Source organism: Lipophrys pholis (genome assembly GCF_963383615.2).
Source record: "Lipophrys pholis genome assembly, chromosome: 4".
In the NCBI taxonomy this organism is placed as follows: domain Eukaryota; kingdom Metazoa; phylum Chordata; class Actinopteri; order Blenniiformes; family Blenniidae; genus Lipophrys; species Lipophrys pholis.
In genome coordinates this window covers 18,272,770-18,299,363 of record NC_137637.1, presented here as the reverse complement: position 1 = coordinate 18,299,363, position 26,594 = coordinate 18,272,770, and the positions used below count along the sequence as shown (strand labels likewise).

Here is a 26,594-nt window from a genome sequence, read left to right as displayed (position 1 = left end):
AATCCAGCGATCCGAGTTCAAATCTCGGTGGGACCTCATCCTTTTAATTCCAATAAGTCACTTTTTAAGTCGTCAACATTTTATGTGTCTAATTTAATTTTTTATTTCATTTGCTTTGGGAAATCTCACTTGTGACAGGTAACTTTGTTCTTTGAAACGATTATAACTAAACTTATCACCCCTAGAATGGGATCCTGTAAATACCCCTGAATTGGTTTTCTTTTTAGCACAAGTCTCAAAGACTTTATTGGTGTGGTGGAAAGTAACACAATATATACTATACATAATCGACTAAACTTCAATATCTTGCCTGATGAAAAAAAAGTATTTAAAAGGAAAATATCTCAACATAAATGCCAGATGAACCTTTCCAATAATGACACGTTTCATTCAGTTTGAAAGTCTTTAATATTCTTGTCAAATGTGACATACAGTTCTTTTCCACTACCTCAGACACCTAAAATATATTACTCCTTTTTTTTTTTTTTTTTACATAAAAATCCAATATGAAAAATAATGATTGTGCTGAAGTCATTTAAATGTTGTCTTAGTTTATAAAAACACACAAATACCAAACAAAAATGATATAGATATGACTTAAAAAAGAACAAAAAACACAAGAAAACTTTTGACAAAGAAAGTCTTTGGCTTAAAGTGAAACTTATCCTGGAAACTAATCACTTTGTCTTCACAAATGTTGATATATATGCTGAAAATGGGGCAGTAACTACCACTGATATGATCAAACCTTTCTGTCTCATTTTATCATCAACATTGTTTACATTACTTCATAGCTTCACAAAATAACATTTTCTTTTGTTATTTATAGAAGAGACGAAGCTTCTCAGATGTTACATATTTATCTTCTGTTAAGGCAGATATGACCTGTCCAGGGTGACCTCCGTCTTCATTCATTATCGGCTTGGTCAGCTATAAATGGATGGATTAAGGCTGATATTAGTTTTACTTGCCACACTACAAATCATTAGTGTTTAGAATTCCACTTAATTTTATTTTCAGACATACACAAAACTCATGTATTTTTTAGATATATGATTGTTGAAATCCTCTTTCATCTGAGTTGTGTCTTTTGTGTGTCATTCAGGTAAATCACACACTTTACTCTTCACATGTCACACTGTGAACATAAAAGCAATCATGTCCGTTTAACCAAAGTGATGGAATGTAGCTAATTATGTTTACTCAAGTTTTAGTTGGAGTAAAACTGAAGGTACTTGTATTTTGTTTCAGTATTTATACTCCACTTTTAGGGTTGCATTCCAATCAAATCTTTATCCTATTTGTTCTTCCATAGCTGCTCAATGGCTTTACTCACGTTTCAGATTATGATCTGTTCAATCTGTTTATACATCACATGTTAAGATAAAGCCACATACGATACATCCAAATGTAGTGATTTTGAACCTAGAAACCTATTGGCTATTTAGAGCAGGGTTGTCCAAAGTGATTATATGTTTTCAAACCCTACAAAAATGGCCCTTTGTAGCTGATGATTCAGGGATAGTGGGTACAGGTTATATAAATCCGGACCTTGGACCGTGACTGGACCCAGGGACAGATTTTGGACAGGTACAAGACAGTAACAGTACAATGATGTTGCTCAAACTCTGCATAAACTAGCTCAAATTAGTACAACTGTGAATAAGTATAATAAGTATAAAGTGTTACTTGTTATACTTAGATAATATTTGCTGTCTAGTAAGGTTTTACATGCAGGAAGTTTACTTTTAATTGTGCATTTTCATAGTTTACCATCATTGTTTATCAAAGATCCTGAATATTCTCTTTATCACTGTTGCCACCTTAAGACTTGCTTTGTCCGTCTTCCACGTCCTTTGAACCTTCTGAGCTCCTGGTTTCTACAATTTTGAATGTGCCAAAAATGTGGAATTTGTTGCATATCATGTGAACAGCCTGAAACTTTATTGCAATTGTCTCACCGATCACCAGTAAACACAGAAACAAACAAAAAGAAGTGCAAAACTCACTTCAATCTCTTTTGGCAAAGTAGATCACCTAAGTTAAAACAATCTTTGGCTTTTTCAAACTATACCTCGATAACACTGTAAACCAACACTGAGACAATACTTTCACCTGGAGAGGAGTGATCTGCCAGAACTAGTTTCATATGAAGAAAAGCAACAGTCCTAGAGCCAAGCACAGAAGATCGCAGCACAGATGCAAGCAAAAATGTAGTTTTGGATGATTTACAGTATAAAACGCTATGTAAAAATTATATTAACATCTCGAAATTGTGCTGAGATTTCAGACTCAGGCTCTCTCATCTTCTTAGCTGTGGCCCCAGCATGACTTTGTTGATAAAGTTGACGATTGCCACAGCGGGCTGTTCGGGGTCTATCTCTGCAAACAGGTGACACACGTTCTCTGTGGCCGTGCCGGTGCGCCTCGCCACAAAACCAAACATCCTGCACCGGACAGAAAAACAAGAGAGGTCAAATGACAGGAGAGAAAAACAGTATCCGCCGCGCATAGAGACCAAACTCTTTCAATTAGATGAAAAAAATAAATAATCTGACCGTGATCAATTGCCATGCAAAGAAAAAGACTGTGCCAGTCGACAATATGACCCACAAAGAGACACACACACACAGTGACACAAGCACTTACTTGCTTGACGTGCTATCAGAATTAGTCCACCTGAAGCACGGGCACACAGAGACAGAGATAGAGACACAGAGACAAAACGTAGGAACACATGAATAACAAGGACGTGGATGCTGCTTTGTAATACAAGCTCAATCTACATTCACTTCTCAGAGTGAAGAAGCAGACAAACACCTCACAAAAAGAACTTATATTCTAAAAATATAAGTTTGGAACAAGAATTTCTTTCTTTTTTTGTTTTTACAAAAAGCAGCACATCTACTCATCTACTGAAGATACCAGTTATTGTTTATACAACACTTTTATTAACATATATCTTCTTGTGTTTCAGTGTTTCACCTCTGATCTTGAGGGTCAAGACTGCTGAAAGTGACACTGTTGATTGGGTAGTGTCTCCTGAAAAATAGCCTGAGAACAGAGATATCATATTAGTCTTTTTAAAGTTACACGGATGATTCCCAATCAAACTGCTTCAAATATCACACATCGTGCATCCAAACAAAAAGCATAATACTGCTTCACACATTTTCTAAAATTGCATACTGAATTAAATTGTGATGCTGCTTCTGATAAGGAACATATAAAGATACCTTCTTTTGCTGTCTGTTAGTGTGATGCCCTGGGAGGACACTTTGAAGTGGACCACTGTGGCCACCGGACGAGGATTCAGAGCCAAAGTACACTTGGTTGCCTTGGAAACCGCCTCGGGCCCCGTTAAGGACTCCGTTTCTACTGAGTTCAGGTAGAGCACGTTGCAAGCTGTTTCATTAGAAAGATAAAAATGTGAAATAATTTCATTATGCTCTGGCTGGCTGGTGCCAATATATGAACATGTGAAGTGTTAGCAGTCTCAGCTGGTTGAAAGTAAGAACTGCAGCTGCTGCACTGTTGAAATGAGTGGGTGGGCTACCTGCTCCTTGTTTCAGGAGGTCAGCTGCTGTGCTGGTGTTTGTTGCACTCTGCATCTCCTGAAGCTCCCCAACCAGATCTGAAATGTCATGGACTCCAGTCACACTTGAGTTCTATTTATCTATTTCTACTGTCCATGTAGCATAAGCATAATAAAAGAAATAAAGAAATAAAGAAATAATACTTTAAGCACATTCATATTTAGTGTTGAGTAATCTGCATTGCTTTTAGCTGAAAATGTACCTTTGGTATTAAATTTAAATGCCTGTTAAGTCTACCTTTGTCTGGGATGCGAAGGGCACATGGCAGAGAAATGGGGGTGATTGAATGCTGGTACACCAAAGCGGATAAACTTCCTGTGGCAAAAACAAAGAGTAAAGAAACACTACAGATCATAAACTGAGACAGATTAGAGGAGATTACAATAAGGGGATTTGAGTGACAGTGGGGGGACTAAATTAAAAACAACACTTGATATGGATTTATGAAGTCTGTTTCAGTATGTGACTGGTTGAGTGTTTGATGCCTAAAGTAGCAGTTGCAAATGAACTGACCGAAGTAGGACTCATTCTGGCAGCCCTTGATCTTCACTCCCCGTGGCCCGGTCTCAATAAGAAAGTGTCTCACCAGCTGTTCCAGAGGATCCCCTGGGAAAGAGGGGAGGAGAAAGAGAAATATTTTATGACCATACATAAAAAAATAAAACACGATGCAATTCTTTTGGACGGATCAGATATAGTTGCCGCTTTATTCTGGTCAGATGCTTAAACTGGGATTTTAATTTCACACTTGAAATGATTTTTTTGTCTATAGTATGTCTAAAGCTTCAAAAATCCCTGCATTGTACAAAAATGCAATATGAACAGAAAATCTTAACTCTGGTATTGGGGTGACACTGCATTATAGGTTTCGGATGTCTCCTTGTTTTGACAGCTTGGACTGTGATGAATGGAAACTCACTTTGAAACTATGACTAGATCAATACTTTAGAAGTATAAAAAACTTTGATGACATACCTTTGGTTGCAGTGATGTTGGCATTAGGAGGAGGAGTAGCCACCTTGAGGGCCAGGCCATATGCACCTTGGAAAGAATTACTATCTCTAATCAGGAAAGTTCCAGGTTCTTTGTCCTTCAACACAGCGATGGCTATTGTGAAGAAAATACAGGAGTGTGAAGATGTTTCAATGTCCATAAACAAACATTGGACGTGTAACATACGCTCTACAACATTGTGTGTCGTGCCTCATGTTTTGGTCTTCTTTTCAACACTCACCCTGATCTCTGGAAATTCCCGGTCGGTACCAATATTTCGAGCTGTCCTGGACAAACTTTGCATTCACCCTGATGTCCGTCTCCTCTCTGCCAGTATGCTGTGGAGAGCCTCTTCTTTGATCTGCTACAGCAGTGGAAAACGTAACATGGTGGGTGGGAGAAGGAGCTGAGGAGACCCGAAGTAGGTGATTGTGTCCGTTCAGGGATCCCGCCATGGAGGAAAAGCGTTTCTTCTCTGGGAGCGGTGGCTGGATGGCAGGGATAGTGACTGCAGTATAGCCAGTGTAAGGAACGTGGGGGACGTTTAGCAGTGAGTAGTAGTAAGATGATAAAGGGAAGGTTGGTGTGTGGTATCCGTCAGGCACGGGGGATGGAGGTTTAGTGTCAGTTGAGCTGTCCCTGTCTGGGGTCAGTTTTCGTCCTGGTATGTCTGCTGTGGAGGTGGAGCGCTGTGGAGAGCACGGCAGCTCTGGGGAGCCAAGAGGAGTACTTGGGGAATTTGGGGTGGAAGGGGTAGAAGTTGGACTGGCAGACGGATTCATGGATGCACCTCTGCTACTGCATTCAGTTGGACTATCACTGGGTAGGGCTGATCCATTCAGCTGCACTTGGACTGGGGCGATGATCACAGCAGCATAGTTTGAAAAATGTGATTTCCTATTGTCATTTATGTTGGCAGCTTCAGGCTTACCCTCAGCAGTCAAACTCTGACAAGACCCACTTGATGTTTCTGTTGGACTCACAGATATGGTTAAACTTGAGCTTTGTGTTCCTGTTGGTGTAATGGATTTGCTGTTATCTTTGTCGGGCTCTTGATGCGTAGCTGTTTCTTGATATTGTGGAGGGCTGTCAGCATTCACACTAGCAAAAAGGTGAAATATATTATACAAATAGTTGAAAACTTTCAATAACAGGACAAACATTAATTGACTTTCTGGGATTGTTAGGATAAGCTTTACCTACCTGTCTTCTGTGTGTGTGGGGCTGCTGCTCCCAATAACTGTATAGTCATGATCGGAGTCCAGTCCAGGGGTGCTTGACTGACCATTGGAGTCAGATTTACTCACTGAAGCTTGGGACACATTATCATCTGCGTCTGTCTTTGCCATATCCACTTTAAAAGGAGAGATTAATATAGATGAAGGTATAACAAACTACAAAAAGACGGTATTTCCATCTTTAGAAAACAATCCCCATAGGAAACCCATCAGGCAAACTCACCTTTGTGATTCTCAGTTTGCTGCTGCTCTCTGGATCCTGGAGGTGTCTCAGGCAGCCTTCCTTTCACAGGAGATGGACTTCCTGTGGGCAGAGGTGAGGCCGATCCAGAGTGATACCCAGAGGCATAACTGCGGCTCTCATGGCTCTCAGCTGGGGATGCTTGAAAAGGAGAGCAGGGGCAGGAGTGTTGCAGCTGTGGAGGTGTGTGGTACCCACTGCTGGCTCCATCTCTCAAGTCCCCCAACGACTGGGGGATAGGGTAGCCATGGGGAGGCACAAGGGCATATCTGAGTTGCTCTTGGTTTGGAGCCTGGTCTGTTGTTGAGTGGCAGAGGCGAAACCCTGGCACGGCTGATTTACACTGCCAGAATTCTGCCTCTCTCGCCAGCTCCCATGGATTTTCAGTTTCCCACAGTGGAAGTGCCTCTCTTGTTTGATGTATCCCTGCTCCTTGGGACCAATGTGGGTCTGACTGGTCTGTGTGCAGCGGGTGGAATGATCTGACTGAGGCCGATTGGTGCTGTCGCCTGCTGGAACAGTCCTGACAGGCACAGACAGAGGACGGCGCAGGAGAGCTGAAGAACATTTCTCTGTAAGGGCTTGAAGGCTGCGACTGGTGGGGGAGGTGAGGGCCTGGGCCATGGCTGGAATAATGGAAAAGGTGACACTCCTCTCCCGTGCAGAGTCTGTTTGAGGCTGGCAGGGTGTGGCTGTGTGGGCGTGTATGTTCGGGAGCAGAATAAGTGTAGCATGGCCTGTGGAGACACGGTAGGGGTGGAGGAGGGGGTGATCGTTCCCAAGGTAACTCTGGAAGGGGATGGCCACTATGGCGGTGGCAGAGTTCAATGTGAGTTGAGTGAGGAGGAGGAGACACAGACTTGGATGGCAAAGCTGGCAGCGTTTGACTTTTTGGGTGGTTTTTAACGCTGTTGCAACGTCCGAGACAGTGTCCATTGGAAAGGCAGGACTCTCTGTCTCTCTCCCGTCCCATCTCACCACACTTTGTACTTACTCTACCACAACACGAACGCTCCCGCCTCAAACCTCCAGGACTCGATGGGTCTCCATCATCCAAAATCGCTGTTTCTCTGTCTCTTTCTTTTCCTCTTGCCTTCTCAGTTGCTCTGTCACTTCCTTCTATTCTCCTCAATGGACTTTCAATGTTTTCCTTTTCAGGAGAGTGAATAGATAGAGATGCATCGCTCAAGTGATCTGAAGTGACTGAGGAGCGTGTGGAGTTGTAGGAGGGACTCTGGGATTGGTTGGGCGTCTGGGTCTTGACTGTTGGGCTGCTTGTGAGGCATCCATTGGGTGACGCTGCTGAGACGGTGGCACCTGGTCCACGTCGCTTCCTCACTTGGGCATACAAGCTGCCATCCAGAGGACCTCTCGTGTGAGAGATATCTGGTGGAAAACAGAAGAAAACGTGGCATCGTTTCACTCAGTCAATGTGCAGCTCACTCCTGACACTGACGTGTGTGTTTCTCACTTTCAATGCTGTCCTGGTGATGCAAGTTGAAATTCTCATAGGAATCCCATCGAACCACAGGGTCCGACGTGTTATAGTCCACTTTAATGGAGGTGTCATTCTTTCGATATTCCCGTCCTTTGAAAAGCACAGGTTCTTTTACCATTTAAATATGAGATGAGGTGCATCAAACGTGTCAAAAGATACAGTGACAGGCTGAGAGATATTAATCACCTTTCATTTTTTCTGGCCCATTGGAAAAGATAAACTCCACTGTAGCATCTGGTGGGAACCTGTCATCTACAAACAAAGACAAGCACAAAGGCAGTGACTAAAATATCCAGACTATAAGTGCAGAGAGTGATAAAAACATCCACAAGAAGATGTGGTATGTGAAGACCAACGTTAGAAAAATAATTATGCTGGCTTTGCTCTTTTCATAATGGAAATGAATGAGCCAAGAAGCCTGAAAGATGTTCAGTAAATAGAGCAAAACATACAGAAATCCTTTTCATTTTCATTTTCATGCATGAGCGCGCAATATTATTCATACATCGCATGCATGCGCCAGCATGTAGCACTTAGAGCAACTGTCATGAGAGTGCTGCAGAGAGAGCATTGTGCAAGCGTCTGTTTCATCTAAACTGGCACTGTCCTTTACTATTTGTCTCAAAAAACACACACACACACACACACACACACACACACACACACACACACACACACACACACACACACACACACACACACACACACACACACACACACACACAAGCGCACCCATGGTTTGAGGAATAAGTGCATTTTTGCGGTATACAAATATGTTAAGAATTTGATGGAAACTGCAGAAAGAATTTACTTTTCATTCATACATCTACAGTTTGTTCATATTACAGTGCTTTGAAACAAGGATGCGGTGAAAGCAACTATTCAGCAATAATATAGAATATAGCTTCTCATTCTATTTTCTTCAATGTGCACTACTGAGGCCACATTTTTATACCTGTACAGGCCAGGTCAAGTTCAGTCTTGCCAAACCACAGCTGGGCTCCGTGAACAGTGCACGTGTGAAACTGGACTCTGAAGACCACCTCCCTCTCTGCTGTTCGGCTCCGTCGGTGGAAACACTTCACCTGTACAGATACAAGTAGGAGAGTGATACTGAGGCTCACTTCAGCATGAAATATCTCAGGATTCTGCTTAACAAGCAGATCAATATGATCAAAAAAAAACCTTGCTTTACTTCGTTATATATAACCTCACTGTGTTGCTGTTGTGGCAACAAATTTCTGAGTGAATGATGAGATACCTACGCATCTTTTCTTGGTTGCTCGGGGCTTGTTGTTTTAATGTGTTTGCTTTCCCAAAGAGACATGCAATCCAGTGCCAGAGAAGATTTAAGCACATATGTTGACAGTCCACAGAGGATATGGAGCTTTTAAAGTGGCTTTTAAAATAATCAAGCACTTTTTAAAAGCAAAGTTACAGGAGCGCTTTAACATCAAGAGAAAAAAAAAATGTTTTATGTAGCAGTTTAGTTGGCGCTAATGGAAGCTGCCAACTGCACAAATTCTGTTAAAGAAAATGAAGAAGGTGCTGAAACTATTGCAGGGATCTTCTCTGTGTCTGTGTTGAAATGGAGAGACTACAAAAACCAAGATGGGGTTCTGAATTAGGGATATACAATTCATCATTAGCTGTTTCTCACCATTATGTCTCCTTTTAATAGCAGCGCTGGCTCCATCGTCACACACAGCTTTCTTGCCCTGGAGCTCTGGGGGTCACTACACAACCACACACAGATGAGGTTTTAAACTCAAACATAAAACAAGTCAAAACACGTCTTGCTTGGGTAAAATACTGGTAAACAACTTCAGCTTCAACGTAAGCACAGACAGCGGCCTGCAGAGTCCACGTCTGCCAAGATGAGTGAGGATAGGGAAGACGTCTGTTTGTAGGAGGTGAACTGAGAGCACACACACACACGCACAGGGTTACAGCTACACAACTGTCCAGGTACTTACTAGACGCCTGAGGTGTAGACAAGTTGTAGAGACTGGTAGACTTTGAGGAAAGGATAAAAACCTGCAGAGTAATTGAAGAGAATAAATGATGCGGGAGTTTTGCAGACAAAGGTGTTTTTGTGTTGTTTTATTTCAACAATATAAAACATTCCCTGGATTGCTTTGAGACTCTCTGTTTATAGCTTCACACCCAGAATTACATTACAGCCCTGCAAACAATTAGACCAACATTATAAGAGTGTGAAACTGACCTCCTCCTGCCTGGAAGTTTGGTAGAGAGGGAATGAGGATCTGGTGTAGAAACAGTGGACTGCTGTTCATTTTGATGGAGCCTGACAACAAGCCACCGAAGTAGTAGATGTATCTGTCAAAGAGAGGCGACAATGTGATGTGATGAGCTGCGAGAGCAACTCGGGCGACAGCTGCAGCATTGGTATACATGATATATGGCAGCGGGGGAAATGTTTGTGTTCCAGACCTGTTCTGAGAAGGCTGGAGGGAAGAGGAGACTTTATCTTCACAGAACTTCCTCATCGCCAGTGTAGTGAGAGCCTGGTCTGCTCTGTGGATGCAAACAAAGGTTTATGTTTTGGTACTGATGCTTAACAAGGGATTTGGAGGGATTTAAAGAGATTTGTTGAAGCTGACAGCCTTTAAAAAAAACAAAAAAACATCATTCTTTCTATTAAAAACTTCTCACTGCAATTAAACAGTTACAGTATCGGAAACTGACTTTAGCGATATCTAAAGATATTTGCTCCAATGAGGACAAGCTCTGTTACTATTCCACTAAACTTGGAGGAGGAGGAGCAACGCCTCGGTAATCCTGACGCTAATGTGAAAAATGTAGCCTTCATCTACTCCACCTGTGGCGCATTGCAGCTTTAATTAAACATCAGCTTACTGTGATGAGACCCGTCTTTTATTGTCTGCACGTTATTGGGTCTGTTTCTTTCCAGAACTACCAACATACAGATTATAGTAAATCTTCCTGCAACTTATTAATAACTAACTCATCACTTTAGCAGAACTTAATGAAGTGGTCGTCAAAATGTGGGACAGGCCTCCCCTGGGAGGCACAAGAGAAATTTAGTGTGGGGACAAATCTGGGGGTTACTTGAATGACTTTTTCCCAGCAGGGTGTTTTCGCTTTATTTCAAAGGACCCATGATAAAACAATAAATGAATGTAGAAAAGAAAAAAGAATACCCGCCCATGCCTCAATTATTATAATCAGCTAAAGTATGACGGGAACGCTGCACTGATAATGCTCGACAGACCTCCCTGAGTAGGTTCCAAGAATTACTCATCCAAGTAACTTGTTAGCTTTTCTTTTTCTCCAATGTAAAATTAACCAGAAAGTAATCAGTTACTCATTTTCAGTTGCTAAAATCATTGCAATAACTACAAATGTAAACAAACTTGCTTCTGGACATTCCCTCCTGCTCGAAGTAAAGCTTGCACAACATTTATACATGGTTTCTATAAACAGTATAACAGTACCAGATTGTTACCGCGTGTCGGCATATTGATTGCCTTATAAAGTAATAATGATGCAAGTTACCCAGCTGATATCTTGCTGTAGTGCATGTAGGCGGCCACGATCACCCCCGTCTTTCCTTTGTTTCCCTGTCAGTCGATGACAACAAAAGGATTTTTTACCCACCGTTCTAGAAATTTCCCAGCAAAGCATGCACATGTGCTGTCCGGCTACACTGACTTTGCAGTGGAGGACCACGACATTGTTGAGGTCAGAGGTCAACCAGGTCTCCATGGCTTTACAAACAGCACAGATTCTGTCCAGGGGTGGAGCGTGAAGATCAGGCCAGCCGTAGTCCTGCACCTGAACCACAGGGAAAGATTGATGGCTCAAATTCTAGCGGGTAAACCTTTCCTTAAACTTCAAATTCATCATTCTGGGATTGTGCATTCTTGTGGTGTTTTGGTTGCCTTTGTTATATTTCACCTGTGACCCTTTCAGGTGGAGATAGATACTCGTACCTTTGGGTTGAGTCTTGTGATGTCGTGTCTCTTCTCTGATAAATTCAGAAGCTGGAACAGAGACATACAAGATGTTGTCGGTTTGTCTTTTATATCTGATGTTTAACACTAACAAAAACAGAACACGTACATTTACTGGTCGATTTATTAGATGCAAATTAGCAGATAAGTTCATTTGATTATATGAGAAGAGCAGTATATTAAAAATACTTATCTATATGTTGCAATTAAGGTCATTAATTAGACTTTTGGGGCATTTTTGGGGGGGAATAGCTGTTGTATGTGGATCTCATTGGATTAGAAATGTAAATTTACAATTTTGAAGTAGATGATGATAGTGATAAAAAGTTAAATTTGTATCAAATACGGTCTGAAAACATGTATATACAGCAGTCGTCAGCTTAATCTCACTGTTTGACAGAGTTGCAGAGGCAGCAGCTCCAGGGATAGGTATTCTCTGTTTTTCTGACTAACCAGAAACTTGTCTTGGTGCTTAGATTTCAGCATGGACGCCACCTCCTGTAGGTTTCTGTGGTACCGCTGCTCCTCCAGGTCTGGGAGAAAGAAGACGGAGATGATCCTCTCTGTGATGTAGGTGAGGTCAAAGTCGTAGTGGCGCTCCATCACACGCTCCATCACTTGCTCCACGCTTTTACTTCTGGAAATTGGGAAAATCAGATTTTGTTTTTTCTTTTTTTAGTGACGCCGAAACAGTCATTACGTAGACAAATGAAACATCTGTGATGTTGATTTTACAGATTTTATTATTTGTCTGTTTCAGCTTCAAATATAAAATTGTCTTTTTTCTGGGGATTCAGACTTTGTGGTACCTCAGTAAGGAGCCTCTTTTCTTCAGGGATGTCGATTTAATGGACGTGTGCTGAAAGCACAAATAGGAAAAAGTAAAGAGGCTGTGTGTTACATAATACACAAATTCAAAACAAAACAAAACATCAATTCGTAATAAAACCATACCAGCTCTGGCGTTGAGGTGCAGATGGGAGTCACCTTAATGTAAAAAAAGATGCACTTAATATTTTCATCTTTCCTATAACCACACACACACACACACACACACACACACACACACACACACACACACACACACACACACACACACACACACACACACACACACACACACACACACACACACACACACACACACACACACACACACAACCCACATGCTAAGTCATGTGTTTGGTTTAATGCTCTTGGTCCCGCTCCAGCAGTACGGATGAAGGATGAAGAGCTGTCAGGGAGGATAGTAAAATTAATTCTCACCGCAACTCTGCAGGTGCAGCAGCTGCTTTCAAGAAGAGGTTTTAAGGACACCTTCTGGCATATCTCACGATGCATGTGGTCAGAGAGAACGCACACAATAGTGTACACACTAACAAACAGAGGCAGCTGAAAAAGTGCTTTTCTAGAAACTAAAGGAGTCTCAATAAAAACAACTAACCTAGTTGTTTGGCCTTTGGAAAAGACTAAGAGAGGAAAGAGGCAGATAGAGGTTACTTTTGAGGTGGCAGGGACTTGCCAAACCCACAAACACATGTATACTTAGAGAGAGAGAGGGAAGCTGAGGTCATTCAAAGAGAGTTCATCCACCACTACACAACTACAGCTCATCGGGTTTCTGGAGCTTCTTCCTTTTCTTTTCACTTTGGCAATAATGCTTGACATTTAAGCAACAACCTGGTAGATATTGTTTGTGACCATGAGAGGAAACCATTTATAATGTCAAGTTCAAAGACAGGAGACCAAATATTAAAAAAAGACCCCAAAAATCCATGAAAAACACTTCTTAAATCAAAAACTATGTAAATATTAAAATCAGATATTTAGCATTCCTCCTCAGTTATCAGCTTTGACGCTGAACCTTGACAAGTGACACTGTGTCAGGCTTTTGACCTTTCAGCTTTCCCGTGAGTTTGATTGGCAGTTCAGCCGCCCTCTGCTGCTGAGTGCATGGAGGTGCTGACAGATGCCAGGCAACAGGTTAACAAGTCAAATGCCAATCAGAATGATCTACAACGCAAGCCCTCTGATAGAAACAACTGAAAAGGATGCATACACTCAGTGCTTCTTGTCAACAGAACAATCCGATGTACCATTAGACCAGTGGGAAGCTTTTCTAACTAGATGTGAAGTAGATTATTTTTTTCCTATTCAAACTTTGATCAAGTGTAGTGATGACTATAAATTGGCTAAAAGTGTGAACGTGTGTGGGTGAGCCTTCTGACGGGCTGACGACCTGCTATAACTTCTGCATAGCCGATAGTTGGCTGGGAATGCTTAAGCACCCTGCAACCATAAATCAGATAAAGGGGTCCATGAGATTAATGAATGAATGGACTTAATCAATATGAGGGTATCTAATGTTCCAGTTCCATCACTTGATGGTGAAGGTGTTTGACTCTTCTGACATAATATGACAGAATATGTTTGTTGTCTGCATCTCATCGTGTCAGCTGCATCAGAATGGTGATGAATGCAGCAGCTGCATCATGATCCCTATGCAACTCCCCAGAACCAGGCATTATTAATACACACTGATGAAACCAAGTCTCATGACTTAGATCTGCCATGATCCAGTTCACCTCGCGGTCACTGTTGTGGGTTAGTGGATGGTATCCAGCACTGATGAACACCCAAAATTGGATATATTCATTTGATAAAGTGTTTTAGTTTTATCTTTAATTTGATAAAAGATGTGCCTGACTTATAAAAGTCTTATTTCAAGGCACACCTAAGTCACTCAGGGGCAAAGCATACGATTGACAGAAAGCGTAGGAGAATGTGACAGGGGGGAAAGGAGGGGGAATGTAAACTGGCATGTGATTCAGGGAGGAATGAGTCAAAAGGGGAGTGAAGGGGAAAAGGGCATGCTGTAATTGGTTAGTGCAAGGCGGAGAAAAGTCAAAATATGCTCCCATTGAACTTACAAGATGATGTCATAATGTTATTACTGTTAGACAGACAGCCGGTGTAACAACACTTTCTTTGTTTTCTGTTTTTTGTTTTTGATTAAAAGTGAACATTTTAGTAGTCATGACAGCAAACACATGATTTGGACAACGGCATAGATCATAATCATGTTCTAGACCCAGCAGTAGTAAATGAAAGCGCCTGGACAGTGAGCCACAGAGGAAAACTCCTTTATAACAGGTTTAATAATGGTAGTTAACTGGATAAATGGGAAGTTCAGGAACTTCAGGAAGGAACAGTAGGAGACCGACCTGCACATGTAAAACATGCACGTACACACACTCGCATGTACAGAAAGGACACACTGGGCTGAACCTCGAGGCAGAGAACACAGAGATGCCACATTAGGGAAGAAGAGCAAGAAAGCAGGGTCAACAGGAAGCAATTTTCTACAGGATGTCAACGCTGGTTGGCTTCAGGTTCACACATAAAAACACGCACACACACACACAAATCCATGCAGAGTATATACAAATTCAGCTCCACCAGCCGCAGGGTCTTCATTAATGCATGTGGACTGTGAACTAGAGGGACTGGGAATGGAGCCATCTGGTTTAGTTTGTCTTGTTCATGAGTTAGCATTTACTGAGGTGCCAACGGCAGCACTTGATCACACCCTCAGTGACGGGCTGACAGCTACTGGACCGGTTCAGTTTGTTTTGACTGAGCGAAACCTTTCATGAAAACATGGATTGATTTTCGGTTTTCTCTGGGTCACCTTAGGATGCTGAACTGATTATTCCTTGGCATTCATACAAAGTTAATGTTAAATGCACATAGTAGGAGCAGTGTGCCGAGTGCTGATGGGCACTGAGACTGTTATCGGTGAATGTGTGGTCATAGGCTCGCTGCTCTAACCTGTCGCCCACCACAGCCTACAGCTCCCAGGTGCTCCCTCTCATGCCATCAGGCAGAGATATATTCACTTTGGCTAAAGCAACAGTTTGACATTTTGAGAAAACTTATTTTATTTCCAAGAGTTAGACAAGAAGATTGACACATCTCTGAGGGGGAGGTAATTCGGAACTGACATATCTGTGAGATTGGCTAAAGTCTTCAGCAAATATCACCAAAGCTTTTAGATGTGCTGCTAATCTTATTTAAAACGATCAGATGAATCCAACCTGTCCGCAGCAATTATGCTGATACAAGCTAAGGTAAGCTAGGTCAAGTCAAGTTTCTTTTTAAAGGACCTTTAAACAGCCGTTGATCGGAGTACTGCATGATCAGCACAGAGATACGGCTTGAAAGAATACGTTAGAAGCAAATGATCAGCTGCTGGCTCCAGTTCAGTTAGAAGGACGCCGATCATCAGTCATCTCTCAGCAAGAGAGCAAACACGAATTTCTAAAAATAGCAAGCTTTTTCTTTAACTTAAGCCCTGTGGAATTATGAGTGCTTTTTCAACACTTCCTGACTTTTTTTCCTCCAAGCATACTGAAAAGACGGTCTTATCAATCAAAATGAAGCATAATACCACATTAAACCCTCACAGTTTCCTGGCAGCTAATCTCCTCTCCTGCTGAGTGACTGTAGTAGCAATCTGTATCTGATACGATCACCGTCACATCTTGAATCGCCTTTCTTCTCCCAGGGTAATCCAACAGAGGTCTCCCCTAGCAGGGGGGAGCAGGGGATAAATGTGAGTGTTTGAGACACAAGCATCCGTATGCCATCCTGGAGGAGAAAGTTTGGACTCTGAGCTGACATCACACTCTGGAGAGGGAGAAATGAGTAAGCCCGTCCTTTCCAAAAGTGGAAAAAAAAAACTAAATAACCGTTGCTTAATCCAAGTTCCACAGTCCCACAAAAAGACAGGCAAGCGAGTGTGCAACATTGACTGAGAGTTAAAATAAAGCCTGAGGGTTTTTCATTTTTACGCAGGCAGTTAACATTTCATGCAGGGCACCAGAGGGCACATGTAGGAGTGGCTGGAGTGATTTATACGGGTGATCTGGAAGCTTCAGCAGCATCCCTGCTCTCTCATATCTTATTATCCCCTTCTTCCTTCTCTCACATGTCTGACCCTTATTTTTCCGTTTCCTACTCCCTGCTGTCCCTGCCCCGTGTCCCACCACTTCTTCTGTGACTCGACTTACAAAGCCTCGGGGCAGGATGACCACAATCATCCTTGCCATGAGATACAAGCATGCGTTCCCCCCAAATAAACAACATCAGATGACAGAGACACTTGATACGTATCATGCAGAGCCGAGGCATGTCACTAACAAACTGGCTCGGAGGAGTTGGGAACAAGGGCTGAGAGCAAAAGGAAGCTGTCGGGGGAGCAGATATATTGGCAGAGCGGAGATGAAAAAAGACACAGGAAGATGGGAAGAGGAAAGAGGAGAGGCAAACAGAGACAGAAAGCAAGAACGAGAGAGAGAGAGAGATGTCAACAGCTGAACATGCCTCCCGACCATTGAGACAGAGCAGAGAGATTTCACAGAGCTATTTTGATAGAGCTCCTTATTTTAGACTGAATGTCCCTCAGAACACTTAAAGGATCATTTTGTCTCTTTCCTGTCAGTCACCTCACACTTTCAATTGGTTCCTCTGCAGCAGCGCTGATCACAGTTTCATGAGATTTGGCAATCAATTTGCTCCCGGTGACATGTGACGGCTTGATAGCAGTAAACTAACATGCCTGTGTGTTTGGTCTTTGGCTCTTGGCCTAACAATATTTAGCACCCAGTAACTGGGGAAGAATTCATCAAATCCCTCTGTCTATTTCATCCAATCTGATTAAACAATGAATAATATATAAAAATCAACAGATCACATCCTCTAAGCTTAAACTTTTTCAAATACATGGATATGACCCCGTTAAAATATAGGAACTGTACAATTCCAGAGCTAATAAACATTTGCTGCGCAGCCGAAGGGTTGGCTTATAGGCTGTCAGGAAATTAAAAGCCAAAGGTAAATATAAACACTGTGAGGATATCGTTGATGTGTGTGTGAATGCTGTGTTCGCCTGAATCTGTATACATAGTCTACTTAATAGAATGACTTTAGGTTTACCAAAGAATGAGGTCAAGGTGAAGACAACTATTGAGAATAGGGTTTGGTTTAGAGTAGGTCTCCTCAGGTAATGAACGCAGCCTCCCCTAAATTCAGCAATGCAACTCTCTCTGTGTGATAGGGTTGGGCAAAGCAGTAAAATTAAATTAACCATGATCATTATTTGTATGCTGTGCATCCTGCTGGTGTCGGTTATAAATAGCAACAACGCTGTGAGAGCGATAAGCTAACAGCCTAATCAAGTTACAAAGAGGTTCATCAAATGGGATTTTTTTCGTTACTGTACCACATTCATCCCCATCAGTTTATTTGTTTCTACATTATCTCTAATGACACCATGAGCACAGCATAGTAGATCCACAGTGTCTCGATTAAGACATGAAACAGGAAAAGTTAAAACAGAAGGTTACTCTATTAAAATCTGAACTATAATTGCATGAGACGATTCTTACTTTGGACTTTGTCGAACCTCTGTTGCTCCACTAGTTGGGACATATGACCAACTTCACTACACACAACACGGCTAGACTATACAAACAAGTCGAGCATCCTTGTCACTGTACCAGTTCATAAATCAACGTGGGGCATTAGGAAAGCAGCTGGTGTTTGTGAGCGGACCATGTAACCATCTGTATTTCACTACGCAACATTAGGAGCCATCAAATGATGTCAGGACAGCTGACTGTGTCGAGGACACAGCCCTTTGTTTGATCTGTCCTTTAGTTAGAGCGCCCTGTCCATAGGGATAATATAACAGATATGGACATATAACATTGTAACAGACATAAAGATGTTGGGAAAAGTGCTGGAATAGCAGAAACTCACACACATGTAAGAAGTATAAAGTGAATAAAGTTTAGCACAGGACATCTCAGGCCAGCAGACATAAATGCAGATGGACACAGATCCACAAATCTATACAAAGGAATTATATTTACAGCCATATACAGCACAAGGGTTAGGTACAGAGTCCATAACCTGCTGTCCTGTACGTCACATAAACTACCTCATTAAAAAGTAAATGTTATGAATTCATTTTCCCCTCTGAATAATTAAAATCGAAGTATTTTTTGTAGGTCACAGCGGGAGTCTCCACTTCACTTTCTGCACATGCCTTAATTACAGTTAAGAAAATAAATCCTCTCTTTGGGAAAAAACAAGCATCTGACTGCAGTTTTACCGGCATGATATGCACAATCACATGCTGCATTGTCAGACCTAAACACTGTACACTTTGTTTTTTTTTAAAGAAGTTAGTTTGTAACTGTGTGGATGATATAAATACACAAGGCACAAGAAACTAAAGCACAGATTGTACACAGGCAAGTTAAAACCCAGAGCTTCATTCAGTAAATACAGCACAGAGCATTTTTTTTTTTTACCTCTCAACAAGCAGCTTCAGTCTTTCCCTCTGCCTCTGAGCAGTCCTGTGTGTGCAGTGTGCAACGCTGCCTCCCCTTTTCTCACTCTCTCTCTTCCATACACAAACTCTCCGCTCACCAACTCGTTGCCTCCCTCCCTCTCCCTCTCTCTCTCTTGATTAACACAGACACACACACACACACACACACACACACACACACACACACACACACACACACACACACACACACACACACACACACACACACACACACACACACACACACACACACACACACACACACACACACAGTCCCACTGTGCCAACAGCACATGCAGCATAACATCCAGCCTCTCACTCTGCCTGTGTCATCCCGCACAGAGACAGCAAACGTCAACGAGCCGAATACTTTCCCTCACACGTGCACTCTTGCATACACCAATAGAGCAGATGCAGACGTGAGGCAGCGCCACAAAGTCATTGTGTGCTGATGTCCACTGACCTCTCCTGTGCCCTGAGGCTGATGGAGGGTGATGACAAGAGGCAGAGTAGATGCAGTTGGGGGGGGAGGAAGATGGAGATACAGGTGATGAGACACACCAAGACAAAAATAACCACAAAGGATGAAAGAAACTACTTTTGTGGTAACTGGCACATCATGCATTAGGATGTGGAGGTACTATGTTATTAGACACACATAGGAGGAAACTACAATATAGAGATGTGGCATGAAGCAGACACCAGGTTGCAGCCTTGACCCAGTGTTCCTCTTTATTTATGAATGCCTCCAAACAGGACTGATTACACACATATGCACACACAGTCTGCCTCCCCAGCTGCCTCTCGCTTATTTGTGTCCCCTCGCGATCACTCACTGGCAGGCATCTACGGCACTCTTGTTATTTTCTATATTTACCCACTAAGACTCGTATCCAGTCTGATCATGGTCCTGTGTGATGATGTCCTCTCGCTCCTTCACTGCACTCACTCTCCTGCAGCTTCAGAGAATCTATTGCTGTGGTGGCCATGGGGATGAGTATGATAAAAATAATAATCCTCTTTTAATGCATGCTGCTAAGGCACAACAGCTGGTGGTGCACAGTCATGTGGAGAAGAAGGAGGCGGAGGAGGAGGAAGAGGAGGGGGCGGGAAGGCACACTGACGACACACCTTGAGCAGAGAAATAAAGGTGATGGGTAGGTATGCCTGCAGAGCAACCATGCAATGTTTTTGTGGTGTTTTGTTTCAGTGTGAATGGAATGGTGGCACCGGACAGCCAGGCTCTGCAGGCCAGTTACTGCAAGGTCGTGAACTCGCTCAGTGGTGTGTGACACTGAGCTGCTGTGAGAGGGGTCACATGGGAGGAGAGGCGGCCACTGCCAATAGTTTGACATAATCTGTGGCTACAGAGAGAGCTCGTTGCTCACATGGTGAAAACGTGTCATCCAAAATTTTGACAGCTGCAGAAATATGGTCAGTGTCAGGCAGAAGATTTGTATCAAATATTGATCTGCCATTTTACGAAAAGAAAATTTTGCCCAGTGAGCCACTGAATCTGCTGGGCTGGATTCTCTTTGTCATTTTTCTTTCCGGAGCCAAATGCAATAGATTATTAGGTATTTCTTAGGATGTCTGAGATGAAATGATGACAGTTGATGACTGAGTCCAACTTACAGTGTTTACCAAACTATATTCTCTGCGATTTTCAGATTGAGTGAATCCGAGGCACAGAGCCTCAGCAAGAGGACCCCAGTTTGATTCCCCACTCTGGGGTCTTTTGTGTGAAGATGGCATGTTGCAGTGGTTCAGGCGTTTGCATCACTTTTTGTGAGCTTCTTGCAAACTACGAGCTCTCGGAAGCCCAAAGCCTACCCAGAAGACAGTAGCCACCCTCTTTATTTGGCTTCCTTACAACACACAGCCACTGATCGACAGAGAGACACACAGACTGCGTTTATTTGCATAAAGAATTATCCCTGACCCGCACTCCATCTTTTACTTTCCCTTCTGATCCCCCACAGTACAAACAAACCACCCACAGCTCACGACTGCCCCCCACACACATTATACATTCTTGAAGAATTTTAATGTTTTATTTTAAACTGTATCGAGCCACCTGAAGTTACCCATAGATGTTTTGCTTACCTCAGAACTCTCTGAAGCCACTGGGCCTTGTTACCACATGACTGAATTACTCATAGCAACCTGGTTGTAGTTCAGAGGGCAGACCTTCTTCAACCCGGCATCTAGGTCAGTGCACATGGCTTACTCCACTCAAGACTCACATTATATTACTACTGCCACGCAAGAATCTTTGACACAGGACAGTAATGTTTCCTCCAAACTGGAGGAAGGTAATGTCTGAGCCGCATGATGAATACGTGACTTACCTTGGCTTCACATGTCTTATGAACTGCAACCTTGCATTCTGTGAACAGCAGGGAGAGGAACATGTTTTATTCGGAGAAACAGAGAAAGATAGAGCCAGGTAGGGAGGTACAGTATATAGTGTCCACGCAGCCCAGCTGTATCTCTGGACCTGACATGAGTGAGGCTTGTGGACTCACCCTTGCAGAAAGCCGCAGGATTGTCGATGTTCTGCTTGCACACGTTGCACTGACGTGTCTTCTTGAAGCTCCTCACTGTGAAGGCATGGCTCCCTGCTTTGGCGAGCTGCAGTTACAAGGATGGGTAAAGGGATCATTCACAAGATACATGTGAAGGAAGATTGTGATGAGCAAGTAAAGACAGAAAAGAATTTGTGAATTTGGCATTGAATCATGCATAGGGTTGTTGTGTATGGAATGAATAAGTTGAAGAACCTCGTAATGAGCTGCACAGTGATGTAGCGGTTAGCCTTCTTGCATCATGTTTGCTCGTGTTTATATGTATGTATATGTGTCTGTGTGTGTTTGACCACTGATAGACTGCCCAACGTAAACTCTGCCTTCACTTATAGTTGAATAAAGTTGCACTGAAGATGGAAGCACCAATAAGTGATTCAAGTGAAGTTTTGACATATTTTCCTGCAGTTTTCTGTGGAATGTTTGCTCAGCATTGTCCTGTCTGAAGCACTTGGACGTTCACTGTCCCCCGCACAGCGGCTGTCAGCACAGATGTGTGCTGGTCTAGTGACACACAGCAGGAGTTCTGATGCCCTACCTTTGGTACAGTCAGCTTTTCCACTAAAAATACCTCTCATATGATTTTGTCAGCTTTTAAGGCATCCTGTTTTTGCGCCTTTCTACTTGGCCTTATTCTGTCTCAGGCTGCGGGGCAGCTGAAATGATTTAAAAAAAAAAAAAAAAAAAAGAAGAGGAGTCTTAGATGCTGCTAGATGCAGTGTCACTGTATTGTGTGGTCACAGACAAGATGAGTCTAACTCTGGAGCGTTTCAGTTCATGCTGCATGTTTTATATGTTTTGGTTGTATCCATCTCTGATGCTGATTTTCTGATTCGGAAATTCACATGTATTCTATCTTTAAGCCTGCTTCAATTAGCTGAGGTTTTTTCTCTTTCCTGACGATGGGCAATAGTTTCCTTCAACGCTGCATTGTGGTACCACAGTGGGCAGTCATGGCAGCTGTGTAAACACAGAGTCTGTGGGCAAAGCAAAAGGTAATTCTGACACACACTCAAAACACTGAGCTCACAACTGGTAAAGCCTTGTTGGTTGAAAGGTTTAATAGACTGTTAATACCATAATGTGCCTAGAAGTTACACAATACATGTATAAATGGAAAGGATAGAGGGGAAAATAACATAACATGGTATTTTATGGTTGTGAGGACGTGTGCTCCAAGAGCAATCAGACTGTCATGAGTCATAATCTGTGGATATTGCTTTTTATAAACCCATATTCTGCTGTCAAAGTCATGGTAGCAGCTTCCTGGAGCAAAGGTCTTCTGACAACATGCGAAGCAAATAAAACCATTACATTTTCCTCGAGCGGAGAGGATCTGGAAACATAAGGAGGGAGGTGGTGTGTGTACGGTGTGACTGTGTGGTATGTGTCAGGCAACGAGAGAGGTGGGCCTGGGCGGAGGCCAACAAACACTATATTGTGCCTGCACACACCAGTTTGTTTTTCCTCTTAGGAGACTGTAGCTTTTTTTTTTTTCTTCACTTTTTTAGCTGCCCGCTGCCAGGGTTTTCCAAACAAGAGCAGCATTGACTGTGGATGCCGACGTGCACACCAGATTTTCACTCTCACAAATACTCATTGAGCCTCTCTCTTCTCCCGCCATCTTGAACTGAGAGTGGAAGCTGATTCATTTACTTAACAGCAATATATTATGAAAGAGCCATGCCTCTCAAACAGGAGTGTACACTGTCTGAATCCTTTATGACTAGAAATGTATCATTAATGTTGAATGCAGCCCTACCTTCCACTACAAGAACTTGTGCAATGTGAATGCAATTCGCTCATACCACACTTCACAGGCCTCAACACAGCTCCACATCATTTGTATGTTGCTTCATTAAAAATGTAAACGATTTGTTTACTTCATTAACATTTGATTGTCACCAGACCGAGATATAGTAAAGCCGCCTACAGCTGAGAGCAAGCCAACACAGCCAACAGACGCTATTTACTTATTGTAAAATAGCTGGGAAAGTCACAAAACAGGAATAGTTCTCCAATACAGTTGCTAGTTCAAAATTTTGTTTATTTATTCTAGTTACTGTAAATGGGTAGTTACTAGGACTTGTGCATTAATGGTTTGTGTCTTTAAGGACGCATCAGCTAACAGCAGTACAGACAGGAGCTTTCTAACTGTTTATATCACTGACAAAAGTACTGCATATGAGGCCAACTAAGAGTCCTGTGTTCACCCTGTTTAAACATGTATTTTCTTCACAACTTGTTCTTGAGATAAATATCAGTGTGTTGCTGAAAATGATGTTCATCGGTTTGTGAGCAGTGCTGAAAGCAGCTGCTTTTTAAAAAATGCATATTAGAGACATGAAAACCGTACCTTGGTGTTGGATATTTATTGTTGCACACAATAAGATTCAACTTGCAATAAAAGCATGGGTGATGCAGAATTAACTAATAATATAAATTGCGTCGTTGCCTTTGACCTGGATGAACTCCTGCCTCGGATGGAGCATGTTGCCATTATTCTGAATGTATTGATCTCATATCCAAAGCATCACAATAACAAGTCATCAGATTATCGACATGTGTCCTGTGCTATTATGATGAATGCCTGCTGTTGTGAAGTGTGGCATCCCCTGAACATGATGATCCCGGGCCTATCTGACTTTGTGTGTGCATTAGTGGGAGTGTGATTGTGGATACGAAACACGAGAGGACACGACAATCAGACATCATCATTCTGAGTCGCCATTTTTATTTCAGATATTGTTATGTAACTCATAAACTTTGTTTGGAAAATCAATCAAACTTATGCAATGACCCACTGGATTTGTGGTGCGCGTAAAATGTTGTGGAAGTTCTCAGTCATGACCTGAGATCACCTTCAAGGTGAAAGACTGGCCATTACTTTGTCATTTGCCTTAGGTTTACAGAATTATGAATATTTTTAATGTTTATACATGCATGTTGGTTTTGTTGTGAATTTTTGTCAAGTTCTGAATTGAAATCATTATAAGTTTTGGATTTCAAAAACACATGTCGTCTATTAAAACAAAAATACATCATTGAAACTAAACATTGTATAAACCTGTGTCTTATTTTAAGAAAGACGTATTTCCACTGATAACCCAATGATTCACTTTAGACTGTCATCATTTCATCAGTGTGTGAGGTAATCTTTAGGGAATCTTTCATCCCTTGATTCCTGTCATTTTGACTGGTCCAAACCGAAAACTGAGTGACTCGCGAGTGCCACTCAGTGGACAATTTAAAGTAGTGCAACTTAGATTTTTTGACAAACTGAATATAAAAATATTGCTTCACAACTTTAACTTTAACTAATTTTACGAGTCATGAAAGTTCTTTTTGCAATGATCTCAGTTCTATCTGGGAGGATTAAGGTATTTAATTCAGGTGATGTTACAAGCGGAGAAGTTCATAGAACTGTTTTTTTGATAGAAACAGGATTTAAGGATACTAAAAAACGACACATTGTAACCAAGTAAATACTCCCAACCCCGGACTCCTCTTTCAAACATGTTAAAGAATCTATGATGGCCAGTTAGTGAAAAACCTAAATAACCATCTGATGAGTCATAAGTTAGGAAACACACTTGTATTTTCATGTTATTGTACCATGATATAAATAATTGCATTTTAGAAATAGATTTTACAGGACACTTAAAAATCCTATCTAGAGTTAGCAAGTGATCATATTAAAGCTGAACCGTCCACACTAAAGTATGAGAGGAATTCATAAATGAGAAACGAACGTTTTCACGGCGTGTAACAACCAGTGGCATAATCATTTTGGCCATTCTGAATGTAATAAAGCTGGTAACATAATGGATTGCCTGTAATGTAATAAAATAGAAGATTTTTGTTAAACAGCTTTAATTTCCAAGACATGCAGCTCTATTTTTGTATTATTATATCATTGGAGGCAGTTGTTATATTGTAAAATAACTTTTTAACCCTACATCCATCATGTAAAAACTTGACATTATACTGACAAAATGTTACTACAATAATGGCTCAAATATCTTATTACACAATTTGTAAGATATTACATTGTATATATATATATATATACATTGTATATATATATATATATATCCATTGAAGAATTTTCTTCTTTTTTTTTTTTTTAAATATACTCAGAGATAGGACTGGTGGCAACTGTATGGGTATGTGCGCTGAAGCCCCGCCCCTATTGCTATGTATCTAAAATGTCCAAAGTTTCTTTCTTTCAGTGAGGGCTGCATGTAGAAAAAAAGAGACATGATATAACCTTAGTGGAATGGAGGCAGCAGTATGAACCAAGTGCAGGGAAATTATTCTTGAGACAAAATAAAAAAGATTTATTGGCTGTTGGCTGCATTTCATCTAGAGACTCACTAAACATGCAATGTGTAAACAACTTTGCCCGCTTATATTCATTTGACTTCTCGGGACGACCAGTAAGGACATAGAAACTCTGAATAAGTTTTTTGTCACAACGTCCCATTGAATAACCCCAAATACTATGAGGAATCTACAACTTTCCCTGTGGCATTCATTTGTTTTATACGCCATATGTTTAAGCAGTCCCACCTTTGATGAGGTTTTCTGACACTACAAACTGCCTGAGCGGCACAGATTATTTCCAGTTGCTCTCTGTACTTTGATACCAGTCATGAGGGTCCATGATGAAGTGGACATTCAGTCTCCCGAGGCTCCCGTGACTATCTGCAGTGTTGCAGTATTGCATTGCAGTATTAAAGAACTCCACCCTGTTTGATGGTTTGCAGCCAAAGTGTAAGTCATTCCCCAAGCATCCCTGACCACTGCAGAGTCTGAACCACTCACATCTCACATGTAGATGAAGAGCGGGTCTCACACCAGCGCAAGCATAATGGATTTCTTTGATTGTGGCTGCATGGGCTGTTTATTGCCGCCGGGCCAGTAGCAGCAGCAGCAGCAGGAGTGTTTGGAGCCAGTCGTTTTCTGACTGTAATGCATCTGTTCTGACATAGGAAACATCATCTAAAGCTGCGTGTGTGCCAATCAGGTTACGTTCTTATGGTG

General features: G+C 41.9%; 1 protein-coding gene across 5 annotated transcripts in view; it reads right to left on the bottom strand.

Annotated features, from left to right (window-relative positions):
* Positions 1-391: 391 nt before the first annotated feature.
* LOC308108224 (tensin-2-like) overlaps positions 392-26,594 on the bottom strand; it is a 28,340-nt gene continuing 2,137 nt past the window's right edge. Inside the window, exons 2-27 of one of the 5 annotated variants that reach the window (XM_080461018.1) lie at positions 21,492-21,597; positions 21,315-21,352; positions 12,519-12,551; positions 12,374-12,423; positions 12,018-12,201; positions 11,544-11,594; positions 11,263-11,385; positions 11,107-11,171; positions 10,021-10,104; positions 9,794-9,906; positions 9,543-9,603; positions 9,227-9,302; positions 8,522-8,651; positions 7,753-7,818; positions 7,540-7,656; positions 6,051-7,454; positions 5,793-5,943; positions 4,831-5,690; positions 4,572-4,703; positions 4,110-4,202; positions 3,834-3,911; positions 3,557-3,634; positions 3,237-3,405; positions 2,986-3,054; positions 2,650-2,679; positions 392-2,447 (exon numbers count right to left, since the gene is read on the bottom strand). In XM_080461018.1, coding sequence (XP_080317144.1) covers positions 2,303-2,447; positions 2,650-2,679; positions 2,986-3,054; positions 3,237-3,405; positions 3,557-3,634; positions 3,834-3,911; positions 4,110-4,202; positions 4,572-4,703; positions 4,831-5,690; positions 5,793-5,943; positions 6,051-7,454; positions 7,540-7,656; positions 7,753-7,818; positions 8,522-8,651; positions 9,227-9,302; positions 9,543-9,603; positions 9,794-9,906; positions 10,021-10,104; positions 11,107-11,171; positions 11,263-11,385; positions 11,544-11,594; positions 12,018-12,201; positions 12,374-12,423; positions 12,519-12,551; positions 21,315-21,352; positions 21,492-21,597 — 4,506 coding nt within the window. In that variant the 3' untranslated portion in view covers positions 392-2,302. Of the gene's footprint in view, positions 2,448-2,649; positions 2,680-2,985; positions 3,055-3,236; positions 3,406-3,556; positions 3,635-3,833; positions 3,912-4,109; positions 4,203-4,571; positions 4,704-4,830; positions 5,691-5,792; positions 5,944-6,050; positions 7,455-7,539; positions 7,657-7,752; positions 7,819-8,521; positions 8,652-9,226; positions 9,303-9,542; positions 9,604-9,793; positions 9,907-10,020; positions 10,105-11,106; positions 11,172-11,262; positions 11,386-11,543; positions 11,595-12,017; positions 12,202-12,373; positions 12,424-12,518; positions 12,552-18,943; positions 18,967-21,314; positions 21,353-21,491; positions 21,598-26,594 lie in introns of those variants that run through there. The other 4 variants (XM_080461021.1, XM_080461019.1, XM_080461020.1 and 1 more) reach the window with 4 other exon arrangements.